We start from the raw sequence: 18,364 nt of genomic DNA on the forward strand, positions 1-18,364 counted from the left end.
CCTACCACATCCCCACCTGTCCATATATTTCCCTACCACCTACCTATACTAGGGGCAATTTATAAGGCCAATTAACCTATCAACCAGCAAGTCTTTGGCATGTGGGAGGAAACCGGAGCACCCGGAGGAAACCCACGCAGACACAGGGAGAACTTGCAAACTCCACACAGGCAGTACCCAGAATTGAACCCAGGTCGCTGGAGCTGTAAGGCTGCGGTGCTAACCACTGCGCCATTGTGCCACTGGGGCATTGGCTTCTTCTTCCTCCCCAGAGGAAGATTGTTGGGCCACACAGCGTTCTGTGACTCGAGTGCTGGCACCTGCAGTGGACACACAAACAGAAGGACTTTAAGCATCCGATTCACATGAGTTCACAAAATTTCCTTTAGTTTCCACATATGGCTGAAGCGTAGAGATAACGCTTCATCCTTATGCCTTGTAGCTCCTGCCTCGCCATCACTGCTTGCCCTGCCTCCCTCCTCTGTCTTGATGTCTGACTCCTCCTCAGCCATGGTCAGCAGCCTGATGTCAGGGACTCCTCCTCCTGTTCTGCATTGCTCATGCTGGTTGTGGCTTTGTTTATCCTGCAGCAGACAGTGCAGATTTAATGACATGGCAAATGATACATCACAACTATTGCATACATGCATCAACATCACTCATTCTGCAGTAGCTTTCACACGACACATCCAAGCACATAAACAATGCCAATCTTCATCTTGGCGCAAAATCACTTAGTGAGTGTCACAAAGGCTACTCACACATTCCACTGCATTCCTTGTGTACCCTCTGCCTTGAAGACACAGAGCCAGGGAAGAAAGGCTTCTATTTAGGTTAATCTGCATGAAAGGCAGGCTGCTGATCTTTGATGCTGCAAGCACGGAATGTTTTATATCTGTGGTGATCATGGTGCTTAGGGCAGTGATGGCGGCTTCCACCAATGAAAGGCCACATGATCCCACGTGTCCCCTATGCCAGTTGTCACACGGCTCATTTACATACAAAATAGCGTGCAAAACGGGAATTGCGGCAGAAGCAGAAGTTACGCCAACTTCTGGTCCCGCTGTCAGGAATGCCGCGGCACACATAAAATTCCACCCCTTGTCTCTTTCCTATTTCTCATCTACATGTTGCCCTTCAGTGACGTAATTTTAAAAATTCAACATCAGGTTCCATATGTACCCTGATGACACCCATCTCCTCGCTCAATACCTACATTGCCTCTGTGTTATCAAACTGCTTGTCCAACATCCAATATTGAATGAGCTGAAATTTCCTCCAATTAAACATTGAGAAGACCAAGGCCATTGTCTTCAGCCCCTGCCACAAACTCCTTTTCTCCTGGCTACTGTCTCAGGCTTGCAACCTCGGCATCTTATTTGACCCTGAAATGAACTTGCAGCTCCATATTCCACCTCCTTAATATAGCTTGTCTCCACCCCTGCCTCAGTCCATCTGTTATTGAAACATTCATCCATGTTTTTGTTAACCTCAAGACTCAACTATTCCAATGCTCTTCTGGTTGACCTCCCATCCTCCACTCTTCATAAACAAGCTCATCTAAAACTGTGCTGCCTGTATCCTAACATGCAACAAGTTCTGTTCACCCATTTCTCCTCTGCTCATTAACCTACATTGGCTCCCTCTCCACCAACACCTCCTATTTACAATTTTCATCTTCATGTTGAAACCATAGCCTCACCCCTCCCTATTTCTGTAACCTTGTCCAGTCCTACAACCCTCTGAAAATTCTGTTGTTCCTCCAACTCTGGCCTTTTATCCATCCTGCACTTCCTTCACCCCACCATGGGGGGGACAGGGTGTGGAGAAGGTGGGGGAGCCCATCTTCTGCTGTCTAGTCCCAAAGCTCTGAAATTCCTTCCAACATAATAATGATGCAGGGAGTAGTTGAAGCGAATAGAATAGATGCATTTAAGAGGAATCTAGATAAGTACATAAGAAATAAAGGAATAGAAGGCTATGCTGATGAAGAGGAGATGAGAGGAGGCTCATGTGGAGCATAAATTGCGACATAGACCAATTGGGTCAAATGACTTGTTTCTGTGCTGTAAATTCATTTTCATATGTAAATATCTCTGCCTCTCTCTCCTCTAAGACCCTCTTTAATACCTACCTCTTCGACTAAGCTTTTGGTCACCTTCTTTGGACCAGTGTCAAATTTTGTCTGATTATGCTCCTGTGAAGCACATTGAGATGTTTTACTATGTTAAAATATGATCTTGAAACCCTCATCTATGACTTTGTTACTTTTAGACTTGACTATTCTGACGCACTTCTGGCCACCCTCCCATTTTTCACCCTCAGAAAAGTTGAGGTCATCCAAAATTCTGCAGCCTGTGTCCTAACTCGCACCGTCCCATTCACCCTTTGTCCTTCTTGCTGACCTCCATTGGCTCCTGGTTAAGAAATACTTCAATTTTAAAATTCTCATTGTTATTTTCAGATCCCTCCATGGCCTCGCCCTCCCTACCTCTGTAATCTTCTCCAGCCCCATAATCCTCCGAGATGTAACCAGAAAAAACCCAGGCAAATTAGGAAAGAAAAGTCTTGAAAATTCTATTCTGACCCCTGAGTTGATTGAAACTGGTCCAGGAGACCACCCTCATTCTGATTAATGTTATACAGTATCTACCTTGAGTAAGAGGTGACCTCCATCTCAGCCACAAATAGATCCAGTTCGCACTTGAAGGAATTCATCTAATTCTAGCCTTGCTTTCAGCTGGCAAGACCCTCAGCTCTGGAATTCCTTCCATAAAACTCTTTGCCTCTCTACCTCTTTCCTCCTTTAAGACGGTCTTGAATACCTACCTCTTTGACCAAGTTTTTGGTCATCTCCCCTAATATCTCCTTATGTGGCTCAGTGTCAAATTTGAAAACACATCAAATTTGAAGCGCCTTGGGATATTTTGCAACATTAAAGGTGTTGTATAAATACAAGTTGTTGTTAAACGTTCGATATAAATAAAGTCGTTGTTGAACTATTTTGCTTACTGGTGTTTTGTGTTACAAATATACGAACAATGATGGACAGGAAAAGGCCTTCTGGTCAATTCAGTCCATCCCACACAACTGCGATGCCTAGTACATCATAATATATGCATCCTCTACACCATCCAAGACCATGTGATCTTTTGGGAGAGGTGAAAAACCAGATAAAACACAGGCAAATTAGGGAAAAAAGTCTGGAAAATTCCATTCTGACCCCTGAGTTGATTGAATCTGGTCCAGGAGACCACCCTCATTCTGATTAATGTGATACAGTATCTACCTTTGGTAAGAGATGATCTCCATCCCAGCCACAATTAGATCCAGTTCTCACTTGAAGGAATTCAGCAAATCGGCATTTACTGTACCAGCCAGCAGCCTGTTAGCCAGGCCTAGCCAGTGATGCCCACAAACAGATTTAAACAAAAGGTCCTCTATTCTCTTGCAAAAAAACCACTTCCTGACATCTAACCTAGTTCTAGCCTTATTTGGCCTAGGATCAACATCTTGGGGTTAGATCAGCCATACCAACACTGTGGCTCCAAAAGCAATGCGGATTTTGGGTTGTCTACACCAGGGTTGTCCAACATATGGCCCGCGGGCCAGGATCCGGCCCTGAAAGGTTTACATTTGGCTCACGGATGTAAACTGTGCCGGGCCGTTCCTCATCCTCACCAGGGGTCCGTGACTGCAGATGAGAAATTTCACACTGACTTCTTCTTGCAGGCCAGCTTTTTAAAAAAAATCGCAATTCAGTTTCACAGCTGACAGGTGCTCGGGGCAGAAACAGTGGTTTCCCAATTTCGGACAGATTCAGGGTTTTCCAGTGGCTTCCGACTTTTTTTTAAAAGCCCGCTGAAAAATTACGAACGTGTCCGAAGCTGGGAAACTGCTGTTCCCGCTCCAGCAACTGTCATCTGTGAAACTGACAGCACGACCTTTTTTAAAAAAAAACAACCATCTGCTGAGCATTCCCGCTGTCTGCTTCTGTTGGCAGTGGGGCGGGGGACAGGGAGGGGGGACAGAGAGAGAGAGAGAGAGAGAGAAAGGGGAACAGAGTGGGGCTGGACAGAGAGAAAGAGGGGGTACAGAAAGGGGGGGACTCTGAGCGAAGACAACAGAGGGGGGTAATAACACAGAGAGGGGGGAGCACAAGGAGGGAGAGAGAGAGAGTGATCAAGATCACTCCCGTCAGAATGGCATCAATCCATAATACTCTGCATCGCTACAAGTGTGCGGGCAAACATTGACTACTTGTGCAAGTAAAAAAATGCCAAGTATCTCATTAAATCAGTGTCCAAGATAATGACGAGAATGTAAGTCAATAAATTAGTCTTCCCATTTAAAGCTTCATTACAAAATGCAGATTTGTTATTGTTTTGATTAATAGTAAGATACATTTTTAATGCCTTTATCTTTCTGAAATTGTCTCACTGGCCCCCTGTGTAAGACAAAAATTACAATATGGCCCCCACATGAAAAGGTTGGACAACCCTGGTCTACACTATTCTACAATGCACAAGTCAGGAATGTCATTAAATACTCAACAAGATGGTGCAGTTATAACGACCCTCGAGAAGCTTGATACCATTTGGTACAAAGCAATCTGCTATGAACAATAGATTTAAAGTCAGAAAAGATGCTGATCAAATTTTGTATTGCTCCAATCAGAGCATATCTTGAATCAGCAAGAAGGCTGATTCCTAGTGGGAGGACACTGAGTACTAAGACGGACTAGACAAACTTGGATTTTTCAATCTGGTGGAGGCATCTGAGAGCTGATTTTATAGAGACATCCTTGATTGTTAAGCATATAGAAAAAGTTAACCTAGAATATTATTTTAAATTAAGTTGCAGGAGTAGGACTAGGAGACACAGGTTCCAAAATGTTTGACTGTTTAAAACTGTAGGCTAGATTTTACCAGCTCTCTGGGGACAGGCTAGGAGGCGGGGGAATGCAGAGAGGTGGGGAGTGGCATGCCTATCGTCTTCCCCCACCGTGCCATCTTGCCAGCGGCGGGGAAGGTGACGGCAGCTCTCGCCGCTGAGAGGCCGATTGAGCCAATTATGTGGTCAATTAAAGGCCTCTTCCCACCTCTGCTGGCACATTCCCAGCAGTGGAGGACCCTTCGCCGTGGAGGGAGACAGCCAGGTAAATCCTGGTGGCCTCTCGTTGGGGGTGGTCCTCCTATTCAGGCACTCTGGCCCACGGAGGGGCCCCCCAGCGGCGATGGCCACCTGCCCTTACCAACCCTCCCACTTCACCAAGGCCTGCCTGACTTGCCCCAGTGACCCCAGTCACCTGGTTGTGATGGCACTGTCCATCCATTACGTCCTCTTCTTCCAGGTGCAGTCCCAGCAGTGGCCATCACCATGGCTGTCAGTTCTTGGGGGCGGGCCTCCATCCTCAATAGGGACGGCCTCCCTGGCTGCTGCCGAGAAAATGCGCCCGCGAGTCCCGCAGACCACCTAAGTGGGGTTGCACCCCTCTTTCGGGCATGTCAGCTGGGCCCCCACCTCACTGACTAGATCCAGCCCTGTGCTAAAGTTTAAGACTGATATTTGAAAATTCTTCTTCACACAAAAAGTTATTAACGTGTGGCATAAACTTCCAGATAGAGGAAGCAAAAGCCTAGGATCGTTGTTCTGAAAAAACACAATATGATGCCACACAACAGGAGGGTGTTGGAATCTTAGAATGGATGAAGTAAGATGGACCAAAAAGCCTTCTTCATCCTTAATTATTTGTGATCTTGTTTCCCCTTCCTCTCAGCAAAAATAGCGTTTAGTAATTCAACATGAATACCATCTACACTCTTAGCTAGGCAATGCAATGTGAAGTCCACTTGCTCCTAATAGATTGGTTTATTTCAGCTGCATGGCACACTCCACCAGCCTTTCTCTGCGGATGAGTGCTTACTCTTGTTTCTAAACTGTAAAGGAGCTGTAACAGTTGTAAGTTATAGTTTTTGTGCACTACAATCCCAGCTGTCTGTCTGCATTTTTGGATATTCTAGGTCACAGAAGTAGCATGGGAAATGCTGGCTAAAGGGGAAGAGCTTTCACTGCCACTGCTGAGCAAAATAGTTAAATTCCAGATCCTGTGTATTAAACAGAAAGACCTTCAAAGAAAAGAAACTGTAAACAAAGTAAGTTTAGTTAAGTGGCTGGTATGTTTTTTTCTGGCTTAAAGTCTTTCGATCAAGGAGATTTAATAATGATTTTAAAAATTACAAATAGTTTTAATAGAAAATGGGGAAAGAGTATTTCCTCTAGTTGAGAAATTGTGATAAGGGACAATCAATTTTAAATTGATCAGTAAAAGAATGAGGAGAGCGTAGAATTTTTTTTTATGTGGTGGTTTATTGCAACAAGAAATGCATCAAGTGATTGTTGAGACGGAGACAATTTCATCTTTTGAAAGAAAACTAGATAAATATTTGAAGCACGTGAAGGTACAGGCTTTGGGGAGAGTGGTACAATGGGATAGCTCTAGCAGAGAACCAGGACAGACATAAAGGGCTAGGTGGTCTCCTGCTGTAAGCTTCTATAATTTTAAATTAAGAAGCTTTCTTGCAAAAAGAAGTAGCTTCCTTTTTACTGCCATTTTTCACACACCTGACCCCAAATGGTGCCTTGCTCAAATGGGCATTCTTTAGATGTAAGCTTAGATAGTGACTATTGTTAGACTATTCGATTGCAAATGACATTACAGTGCACTTTCCTCCTTTGCACCAGATGTGTGTATTTCTAGGAAAGGGTGGTGGGGGGGGGGTGGGGGCGCTCCTGGATGGTAACCAGCAAGAAGCTTGGCTGTTTTTACCTTGCCAGGGACACTCCCCTATACTACTCAGGCTAAGATATCATAGTTTAGCATTGACTGGGGATCAGATCTCGGATTTTCATGGTCTGTATAGCTGAACTACTTACTGCGTTAACTGGCTGGAGCATATGACATCCCCAACAACTCGCAATCTACAGTCCACCAGTATATTGGTGGAGTGGGGCGGAGGGGTGGGCAGGTGGTGGGAGAGTGATGATGGGGTGGTAACTGAGGCTTTCTACACCAGGAGGAATAGCTACATATATTTTCCCAAGGATTGAGCGAAGCAGGATGCAAGAACATGCTGAACTTCCATTGAGGATACTTCAGTTTGCCATAGTGGGCAACCTCAAGCAGTTTTGGGCATGGAGTGCTCAGCTGCAAACTGCTGAACCTCAGCATAGGCTGTGTCAGTCTAGCCTAGCTGGCTATGTGGCACTAGCATGGACACTGGTGGAGTGTGTGATGGAAGGAACAGGTGCGCTGTCGTCTTGAGTGAGGACAGCAGGTGTCTCTCCCATGGAGCAATGGCCACTCTTCTAGAACTGCACTTTAGCCCACATCTGGTTCTGCATGTGAACAGAGTGCAGGAATGACATGACAGTCTTGAAGCCCCTATCAAATCTGACTCATGGAGCCATGAAGTGGCAGTCTGAACTTTCATTGTAGCATTGTGAGCTACCATAGAAGCTGTCAGCAGAAACCCCATCATGATGGGCACACTTTGGAGTTGATGGGGTTGACTGCTCAGTCCATGATGGTCTCCGTGATCTGTGCAAAGTTGCGGCTGGATTCCTCCCTTCTCTGAATCATTGGGTTGAATTTTAACCTATTATAATTCTGTGATTCTTGGTTTGCGTGGGTGAGACATGAAAGTCTGAAAAATCTGTTTCCTGACCCAAATCCACCTCCAACCCCCATTTCTGACATTAACTGAGGCTGGAAGGTGGTGAGGCTGGAAGGTGGTAAGGCAGCAATCCCACTCAATGGAAGTGGCTTGGAAAAGTTAAATATGATATTGAGGCTGTGAGCCTCATTGTCATACAGGTTTTCAAATTTACCTGCTGTAGGCCACAATTCCTGAGCTTTGGAAAACCCAGCAGCTTCGTTAAGGCAAGGATTTGGTGGATTTAGGAGGTGTGCCTTCACTCCTATCCCCTAGAACCAGATGCCTGCCTGAGAAGCCTTCGCAGGCCTCAGATTTCCCCATCTCAGGCCCCTGACATAAGAACATGAGAAATAGGAGCAGGGGTAGGCCATATGGCGCCTTGGGCTATCTTAAATGGCTCTTATTTTATTATTCAGGATCAGCAGACCACCATGTAAAAACAAAAAGTGCTGGAAATACTCAGCAGGTCTGGCAGCATCTGTGGAGAGAGAAGCAGAGTTCACATTTCAGGTCTGTGACCTTTCATCAGAACTGGCACAGCTTTGCCAGCTCTGATGAAAGGTCACAGACCTGAAACATGAACTCTGCTTCTTGCTCCACAGATGCTGCCAGACCTGTTGAGTATTTCCAGCACTTACTGTTTTTATTTCAGATTTCCAGCATCTGCAGTATTTTGCTTTTATTTCAGCAGACCACCAGATTGGCACTCCCTTCCCCGGTTCGATCAATTCCCCTCTCCTGCCTCCCTCAGAACAACACGACCACTCACCCTCCGATCCACCCTGCCCCTAGTCGACTCCCCCATCCTGTTCCCAATGCAGACTTAGATGCTGCTGCGGCCTTCACTGACCAGCTTCCTGCCGACTGGAGACCCTTCCTCTCAATCAGACTGCACAGCTTGTGGGGGAATCCTGAATTGTGTGTTCCCCACGACTTTCTGACTGACCCACTCCCTGTGGGTCAGGTCAGTAGAAATTCTGCCCATTGCACACAAGCTCGCTGGCAGCCTTCTCACTGCACCTAGTATTTGCTGGTGTATACTTATCAGCCTTTTTTAGTAGCTTGGGCACTCAAAATTAGCAGCTGGGTCCTTTGCAGCAGTGCTAGTTTGTGATCTCCCCCTCCGGTGAGCTGACATCTGTGACATTCTATTCTGCAGTCCTAGCTCCTATACACTTATGCCTGGTGATTTACTACATAAAGATCCATCCTCAAGTCGAGCCTCTAAAATATGCATGGTGTTAGTCTCTGAGCTGGCACATGCAAAACTCAGATCAAGTGAGAATTTGTATGCCACATACTCTTCCTACTTTAATGTAAAATAGTCTTGCTTGTAAGTTTGTAGCTTGCATTTACCAATTCAAAAATAATGTACAACTCCAGTAGAAGCATAATGTTATCCATGTAATTTTCAGAGCTTCATAATAAAGTGTTGCCTGGAATATTTAGAGTTAAACATTATAACTCTTTTCATATCTTAATTGTGCTACTTGCCAAAGGTCACAGTGGAAGAAGAGGCAACAATGCCAGCAAGTGCCAACAAGAAAAAAAAAGACAAAAAATCTGCGGGCAAAGGGAAAGGCAAAGCAGAAAGGAAATCTCCAGAACCACCACTTATCAGAAAGAATACCAAATTATTAAAGCGAGGTGAAGTGGAAGTTATAGACAGATGCATAAGTAAGTCTTCATTCATAATTTTATGCATTCTGGAGAGTGGAAACCCATCATAGACAGAAAATAATAATATTTCTGAAGTACAGCAAGTTCAGAGCATGTTTTTATTTCCACTCACTCTTGATCCTTTTGTTGCATTGAGCTAGGGATATCTACTTAACCTGTCACTTTGCATTAGCAGTACTGTGTGATGGATGAAGGTAGAAACGTAATCATATCATGTAATATCCTTAGTGCACCAAAAAACTATTTCTGCTTATATGTATATACAATTGTAATTGTTTAGAATGCATTGGGGAGAAACTACTGGTTACTTGACTTTCCTGGTGAGTGGCATGCCTGCTGAGGGAACATAGACGAACTAATATAGACATGATTTGCAGTTGATATTTTAAATTATAAATGTAACTACTTCTCAAATATAAGGTAACAGACAAACAAAGGTGGCAGCTTATAATTTAAGATAATGAATCTTCTTGAGAAGTGCAAAATGACTTGGTATTTCACAATTATGTAGAATTACATAGGCCTTTCAGCCCAACTGGTCGATGCTGGTGTTTCTACTCCACAAACATTCTCCTACTCTAATTACCTCTCTCACCCTGCTCCAGTTCTCTCTCCCTCATGCTTACATTAAGCCTCCCTTTAAATGCAACAATGCTATCTATTTCCACCACTCCATGTGGCAGCAAGTTCTACATTCACACCACTCTATAATAAAGAAATTATTCTAAATTCTTTATTTGATCAATTGGTGACTATCATATATTAGTGTCCCTTGTTAACAAGTATAAACAGTTTCTCCACATCCAACCTATTAAACCCTCTCTTAATTGTAAAGTCCTCTGACAGGTCTCCTCTTAGTCTTCTCCTTTCCAGAATCTTTACTGATAGTTGCAACTTCTTAATTCTGTTAACATCCTTGTAATTTTTTTCTGAATTTTCTCCAGTGCTTCAATATCCTTTATGTAGTAATGGAAACCAGAAATACATACAGCACTCCAAACATGGCTTAACCAATATTCTATGTAAATTTAACATTGCCTCCCTGCTTTTGTATTCCCTCAAGAAATGAATCCCAGTGTTGTTTGCACTCTATATGGTCTTATCAGCTTGTGTTGCTATTTTTGGTGACCTGTGATCCTGTATTTTCAGATCTCTTTGCTTCTCTACTCCATTTACTTTCATACTTTTGCATCCATAAGGACATAGGAAGATAGGAACAGGAGTAGGCCATTCCTCCTGCCAAAATGAACCACCTCACACTTTGTTACATGTAACCCTATAGCCTGTTATGAGGTTCAGGGTAAATCATTATCATTTGGAGTGGATATAATTGTTGTTTGTCACTCAGTCTTTGTATAATTTGCCTTGATTGTATAATAAACAGACTGCCAAATGGAGCATCGGACAGCAGGAATGTGAAAAGAAAAACACGCATTTATCTTGTGCCTTTCAAAACCTCAGGACTTCCCATAGTACTTTACAGTCAATGAATTACTTTTAAAGTGTGCTCACTGTTGGAATGTAGATAAAGCCACAGCCAATTTTCTCACAGCAAGCTCCCCAAACAGCAATGCAATAATGACTAGATAATCAGTTTTAGAGATGTTGACTGAGGGAGGAATATTGGCCAGGACACCGCGGAGAACTCATTTGCTCTTCCTTGTATATTGCCATGGAATCTTTTACATCCACCTGAGAGCGCAGATGTAGAACCAAAGAGCCATAGAAAAATTGCGGCGCAAAAGGAGGCTATTCAGTCCGTCATGTCCGCGCCGGCTGAAAAATCTAGCCGCCCAATATAATCCCACCTTCCAGCACCTGGTCCGTAGCCTTGCAGGTTACAGCACTTCAGATGCATGTCCAGGTACCTTTTAAATAAGTTGAGGGTTTCTGCCTCCACCACCATTCCTGGAGGTGAATTCCAGACACCCACCACCCTCTGGATGAAAAAGTTTTTCCTCATGTCCCCTCTAATCCTTCTACCAATCACCTTAAATCTGTGCCCCCTGGTAACTGACCTCTCCGCCAGTAGAAACAGTTCCTTCCTAGTCTACTCAATGTGGGGCTGAATTTTCGCCATGGAGGCAGGAAACAGGAACCTGGTCAGTTTTTGGTCAGAAACCCACCTTCAGTGGGAACCTGATTAAAGTTCAGAGTTTCTTTCACAGGAATGAGCCCTTAATTGATATAGAGATGAGATTTCTGTCCACTTAGAGCCAGTGGGAGCAGGGAAGGAGGTAGGTCAGATGAAGTGTGGGACTCATTTAGACACCCACGGCAACAATCACTGAGGCTGCTGGTTGTCCTGAGGGAGAGATCTGCGGTTTGTGCTAAAGCCTTCCACTGCACCAGAGGGTAGCGAGGTGAAACAGGGGAGCCTGTGGCCTGGCACCCAGGGGAGGGCAAACCCTTGCTTCGTCGATGCTGACCTGGATCTAATGCTGGTGGCCGTGAGGGAGAGGAGGGAGGTCCTGTTCCCGGAGGGTGGCTGTAGGAGGCCATCTCATCGTGCAGAAGGGGTACCTCTCTGTTCAGCATCATCTCCCTCTGCCTCCTCTTCTCCTCTCTCAGCTCCTGCGCCTGTTCCTCCCCCGACAAGCTGTCTCCTTCTAGGGCCTCACTGTCCTCAAGGTCCACACCTCCCTGGAGGACCATGTTATGGAGTGTACAACAGAGCACCACAATGACCGAGACCCTTGCAGGAGGGTATTGGAGGGTACCACCTGACCACTTCAGATACCGAATAGCATCTTCAGAGGCCCAGTGGCCTGCTCAATGATCGTCCTGCTGAGAAGGTGGCATTGGTTGGATTGTCTCTGTGCCTCTATCTGGGGTTCCCGTAGAGGGGTCAGTAGCCATCGCTTCAAGGAATTTCCCTTGTCCCCTAGGATCCATCCACACTCTTCATGGGTTGGAGTGAATGTCTGAGACAACCTGGACAGGTGGAGGATGAAGGAGTCATGATAGCTGCCAGGAAAGCAAGCGCACACATGGAGGAAGCTCTTTTTGTAAATGTTAAGGGAACGGGAGCCCTTCCTCTTGATGGATCTTGCTGGTCAGTCACTGGGTGCCTTGATGGCCACATGGGTGCAATTGATGATGCCCTGCACCTGGGGTAATCCAGTGTTGGAGGCAAAACCCAATGCCCTGTGTGTTCTTGTGTGTCATTAAATGCATGTGCTGTCCAGCTCAAGCACAGAGGGTGTTAGTGACCTGCAAGATGCAGTGGTATGCAGCCATTTTTGAGATGCCACAAAAGTCCACAGCTGATCCTTGGAAGGAGCCAGAAATGATGAAGTTCAAGGCCACATTGACTTTGACAGCCACTACCAGGATATGGCGACAATGCTGTGAGGTACGAGGTCTTTGGCAACAGGGGCACAGATGTCTGTGACCAATTGCCTGTAGAGTGGCTGTCTCCTCCGAAACTGATTCTCGGTCATCTCCAGGTAGCTCTGTCTTTGGCAGTTGATCGTGTGTTTGGCCACCATTGCCTTCCTGCCCTTCTTTCCTCTTCTGTGCCCTCCTGATGCCTGGGTTCTGTCCTTCCTGCGAAGGGTGTTGCCCCTCATCACCACTGTACCCAAAATCTGAAGTTGTGTCCCCATTTCCAGCTGGAGCCTTCCTTCTGGGCAGGTGGCTGCCTAATTGTCCTTGGCAACTTTAGCATTGCACTGGACTGTCAGCCTAGATTTTGTGCTCCCTCTCTAGAGGGGAATGCTTCAATTTTTGTGATGCTTCAGGAGTTGGAGCTATGAAAATCTGAAAAGGGTCAAGCTTCCTGATCTTTGCCTCTAGGAATTGCCTATTGTCCGGCTACAAAGGTCAGGTATAAGTACTGGAATCCGTTTGTCATATCTCCACTCCCTTTGCATTGTTCAAGGGCTTCTGGGGGTGAAACTTGGCCTACACCTGCAGTCGACACAGACCTTTTGTGAGCATATAGATGAGGTCAGAGGAGGCATTGATGGCCTACCACCTCGTTTGCTTATGGCTATACTTTCTGGGTTGATGAATGGAACCAGGAACTTTGGCCTGCCCCTGATCTCCATTCCCAGGATCTGCACAGATAGCTAGGTAGGTTTCGTGTATGCTTTGAAACAATTGTAGCTTTCAACAACCAGAAAGTCCTAACCTTAGAAACCCAGCATTCATTTGAGAGGCCTGTAACTGAGCTCAAATTTTTTTTTCATTTGATAGGTGCAAGGCCTGTGCCAGGTGTGCTTCTGGACCATGTTAATGGCATGGGACGGGTGCAGTACACTGCATAAAATCAGCCCCAAAATCTCTAGTGTAGTCCAGTTGTGCTGCCTGTTCATAGACCAGCATTGACACTGGTCATAAGAGTTGGTTGCCTGGGCTGTTGTGCCTTTGCAACTGAAAAACGATACATGATATAAAGAAAAACATTAAATCTTCAGACAGTAAGAGATACTGGTCTTTATTTTCACTCTGCACGTGGGTGGTTTTGAATGGATTAAAATTAGGCCTGCTATGTCATTAATATTTTCTTTGTTTATAAACAGATGATGAACCTGATGATGGTCCTCAACACTACATCATAATCCAAGGTTTCCAAAATCTTCAGTTTCTACTCATGTTGGGAGAACTTGGAATTAATATCTCTGCTGTAATAATGATCAGTTATGAAAAGAATGAGAGTTTCCTGAAAGAGGATGCTACTGAATCTGAGATAGACCTCTTTCAGCCACCTGAAGGTCAGTTAGCTACTCTTTGCAGCTAAAATGAGATGCAGTTAATACCAGTCTATATAATAGGCTGCCAAGATTGAGTCCTAATGTATTTAAGCAGGAAAGAAAGTCTAGAAGAGTATTTTGGGATGTATCTATGTTCTATAATTGTCTATTAAGTATGTTATAATTCTTTTTTGGCCTCCTTGTCTCAAGAGACAATGGGTAAGCGCCTGGAGGTGATCAGTGGTTTGTGAAGCAGCGCCTGGAGTGGCTATAAAGGCCAATTCTAGAGTGACAGACTTCCACAGGTGCTGCAGATAAAATTGGTTGTCGGGGCTGTTACACAGTTGGCTCTCTCCTTGCACTTGTCTTTTTTCCTGCCAACTGCTAAGTCTCTTCGACTCGCCACGCTTTATATCTATCTACATAGAAACAGGAGTATGCAAATCAGCTCCTCAAATCTGTTCCACCATTCAATTACATCAGGGCTGTACGTCTGTACGTCAACTTTTGCCTTTGTTCCACATTCCTTGACAATTATACCTAACAAAATCTGTCTCAAGTTTCAATTTTTCCAGCATCCACAGCATTTTGGGGAAGCAAATTCTCGATTTCCACTCCCCTTTGTGTGAAAAAGAGCTTCCTGATTTCACTCATAAAAAGCTTAACTTTAATTTCAAGATTTTGTCCTCCTGTTCTGGATTCCCCCACTAGGGGACATAGTTCCTTTGTATTAACCCTATCAAATCTGTTAATTATTTAAAATCTCTTGATTTTATCACCCCTCGACCTTATAAAGTCAGAGGAATACAAGTCAAATTCATTCAACCTGTCCTTACAATTTAAACCTTTAAGTGCTGGTATCATTCTGCTGGATCTGCACAATACCAGTTTCAAGACCAATATACCCTCGCTGAGGTTTGTTGCCAGAAACTGAATGCAGAACTCCAGATGGGATCTAACCAAGGCTCTGAACAACGAAAGTATCTCTTCACTTTTGAGTTCAATCCCCTTAAGATAAAAGCTAGCATTCCATTAGCCTTTTTGATACTATTGTACCTGTACACTACCTTTAATGATTTATGTACATAAACACCTAAAGCCCTTTGCTCCTCCAGAGCTCATAGTCTCCAACCATTAAGTAAATATTCTATTCTTCTTTCTCAGATCCAAAGTGGATGACCTCAGACTTCTTCACATTGAGATAGTGGATGGGCTAAAAATTGATTACAAGAAGGAATTAGAAAGGCTGGCTGTACTTAAAGTTGATAAGTCACCAGGATTAGATGGGATGCATCCGAGGGCACTAAGGGAAGTAAGGATGGAAATTACGGAGGTACTAGCCATAATCTTCCAATTACAAATGTTACACCCCTGTTCAAAAAAAGGGTGTGAGGATAAACCCAGCAACAATTGGCCACTCAGTTTAACTTTTAGAAACGATAATCTGTGACAAAATTAACAGTAACTTGGATAAGTGTGAATTAATTAAGGAAGACCAGCACAGATTTGTTAAAGGCAAATCGTATTTAACCAACTTGATTGAGTTTTTTGATGAGGTAACAGAGAGGGTTGATGTAAGTAATGTGGTTGATGTGGTGAACCTGGACTTCCAAAAAGTGTTTGATAAAGTACCACCTAATAGGCTTTCCAACAAAGTTGAAGCCCATGGAATAAAAGGATCAGTGGCAACATGGATCTGAAGGAAACAGAGAGTAATGGTGAATGGTTGTTTTTCGGACTGGAGAAAGCTTTAGAGTGGGGTTCCCCAGGGGTTGGTACTAGGGCCACTGCTTTACTTGGTGTCTGAGACTTGGGCACATAATTTCAAAATTTGCTGATAACACAAAACCTGGATGTATTGTGAACTACGAGGAGGATAGTGATAAATCTCAAGAGGACATAGACAGGCTGATGCAGAAAAGATTTATGAGAATGGTTCCAGGAATGATGGACTTTAGTTATGTGGATAGGCTGGAGAAGCTGGGGTTGTTCTCCTTTAAGAAGAGAAATTTAAGAGCAGATTTGGTAGAGGTGTTCAAAATCATGAGGTGTCTAGACAAGAGTAGGTAGAGAATAATTTTTCCCATTGGTGGAAGGATTGAGAATCAGAGGACACAGATTTAAGATGGTTGGCAAAATAACCAAAGACCACATGAGGAAAAACATTTTTTGCAGTGAGTGGTTAAGATCTAGAATGCACTATTTGATAGGATAAAAATAAAGAGGAGGTACATAAAAGGTTAGCAGTGGTCAAAGTAGAAAAGCTATCCAGTTTGGATGGGATGCATCCTAGGTAACTGACAGAAGTAAGGGTGAAAATTGTGGAGCTCCAGCCACAATCTTCCAATCCTCCTGGAATATGCAGATGCTGCCAGAATACTGGAAAATTGCAAATGTTACACCTCTGTTTAAAAAAGAAGAGAGGAATGAACCCAGCAATTTTAGGTCAGTCAGCCTAACGTCAGTGGTGGGAAACTTTTAGAGACAATAATCAAGGACAAAATTAATTGGCACTTGGAAAATTATGGATTCATAAATAAGAGTACAAATTCGTTGAAGGCAAATCGTGTTTAACTGACTTGATTTCTTTGATGAATCAGTGGAGAGATTGCTTTGGGTAGTGCAGTTGATATTGTACTAATGGACTTTCAAAAGACATTTGACAAAGTACGACAAAATAGACTTGAAAGCAAAATTGAAACCCATGGGATTAAAAAGACAGTGGTAGCATGGATATGAAATTGGTTAAGAGCGGTGTTGAACTGTTAATTTTCAGACTGGAGGGAAGTATACAGTGGTGTTCCCCAGGGGCCAGTATTAGGACTGCTGCTGTTTTTGATATCTATTAGTGACCTGAACTTGGGTATTCAGGGCATAATTTCAAAGTTTGCAGATGACACAAATCTCAGAAACATAGTAAACAATGATAGTAACAGACTTAAGGAGGATATGGACAGACTGGTGAAATGGGCAGACATGTGGCAGGTGATATTTAACACAGAGAAGTGTGAAGTGTTATATTTTGGTAGGAAGAATGAGGAGAGGCAGTATAAAACTAAATGATACAATTTTAAAGGGGTCCAGGAACAGAGAGACCTGGGGATGTATGTACACAAATCTTTGACGGTGGCTGGGCAAGTTGAGAAGGCTATGAAAAAAGAATATGGGATCCTTGGCTTTATTAATAGAGGCATAGAGTACAAAAGCAAGGAAGTTATGCTAAGTGTTTACAAAAGATTAGTGAAGCCTCAGCTGGGATATTGTGTTCAATTCTGGACACCGCACATTATGAAGGATGTCAAGGCCTTAGAAAGGGACCATAAGCGATTTCGTGTAGTATGAGGAATGAGGGAATTTAGTTCTGTGGAGAGAGTGGAGAAGCTGAAGTTGATCTTCTTTGAGCAGAAAAGCTTAAGAGGAAATTTGGTAGGGGTGTTCAAAATCATGAAATAAAAGCAAAATACTGCAGATGCTGGAATTCTGAAATAAAAACAAAAAGTGCTGAAAATAGTCAGCAGGTCTGGCAGCATCTGTGGAGAGAGAAGCAGAGTTAACATTTCAGGTCAGTGACCTTTCATCAGATTCAACAGAACCGGCAATGACATCATGAACAATGCAATGGGAGAGCCACTATTAATATATTAAAAGTCTTTTGTGTAATATGCCCATCATGTAAGAATCATACTTAATTGCTGTCTCATCAGATATCACACTTAAGATGTAACATTTAAGCATATGTTCTGACTTACAATAAGCAAATCCCCAGAAATCTTGTTCTTTTAATACTTCGAGTTTCTTACCACAGTAGAGTAGGGTCACGCCATGAAGGTGTTCTAGTGATATCAATGAGGAGAAGTAGCAAAAGTAGTTCCATTGATTGTAATAGAGTCTGAAAACGTGTGTTGTCCTTTGCTCCTCCTCATGTGACCCTGGAAAACTGTGCTACTGGTTAACATGCTGTACATTTTAATTCAGCAGAACACTCTTATAAAGCTGCTTTATTCAATATTATACTTCACAAATGACCTCCTTCACTCAAATACTGCATTAGAGTTATAGAGTTATACAGCACAGAAACTGGCCCTTCGGCCAACCGTATCCATGCCATCAAGCCTATCGATTCCAATCCCATTTTCCAGCACGTGGCCCGTAGCCTTGTATGCTATGGCATTTCAAGTGCTTATCTAAATACTTCTTAAATATTACAGTCATAGCATTATACAGCACAGAAACAGGTCCTTCGGCCATTGTAACCGTGCCAGCCATCAA

At 43.7% G+C, this 18,364-nt stretch overlaps 1 protein-coding gene across 14 annotated transcripts in view; it reads left to right on the forward strand.

Moving 5' to 3' along the window:
* spag17 (sperm associated antigen 17) overlaps positions 1–18,364 on the forward strand; it is a 428,416-nt gene that overhangs the window by 84,669 nt on the left and 325,383 nt on the right. For all 14 annotated transcript variants that reach the window (XM_068040791.1, XM_068040788.1, XM_068040787.1 and 11 more), the window contains 3 exons: positions 6,024–6,155; positions 9,218–9,395; positions 13,925–14,116. In XM_068040791.1, the coding sequence (XP_067896892.1) occupies positions 6,024–6,155; positions 9,218–9,395; positions 13,925–14,116 (502 nt within the window). The remainder of the gene's footprint in view (positions 1–6,023; positions 6,156–9,217; positions 9,396–13,924; positions 14,117–18,364) is intronic.

The sequence above is a fragment of the Heterodontus francisci genome, chromosome 10, assembly GCF_036365525.1.
Source record: "Heterodontus francisci isolate sHetFra1 chromosome 10, sHetFra1.hap1, whole genome shotgun sequence".
Taxonomy (NCBI): Eukaryota; Metazoa; Chordata; class Chondrichthyes; order Heterodontiformes; family Heterodontidae; genus Heterodontus; species Heterodontus francisci.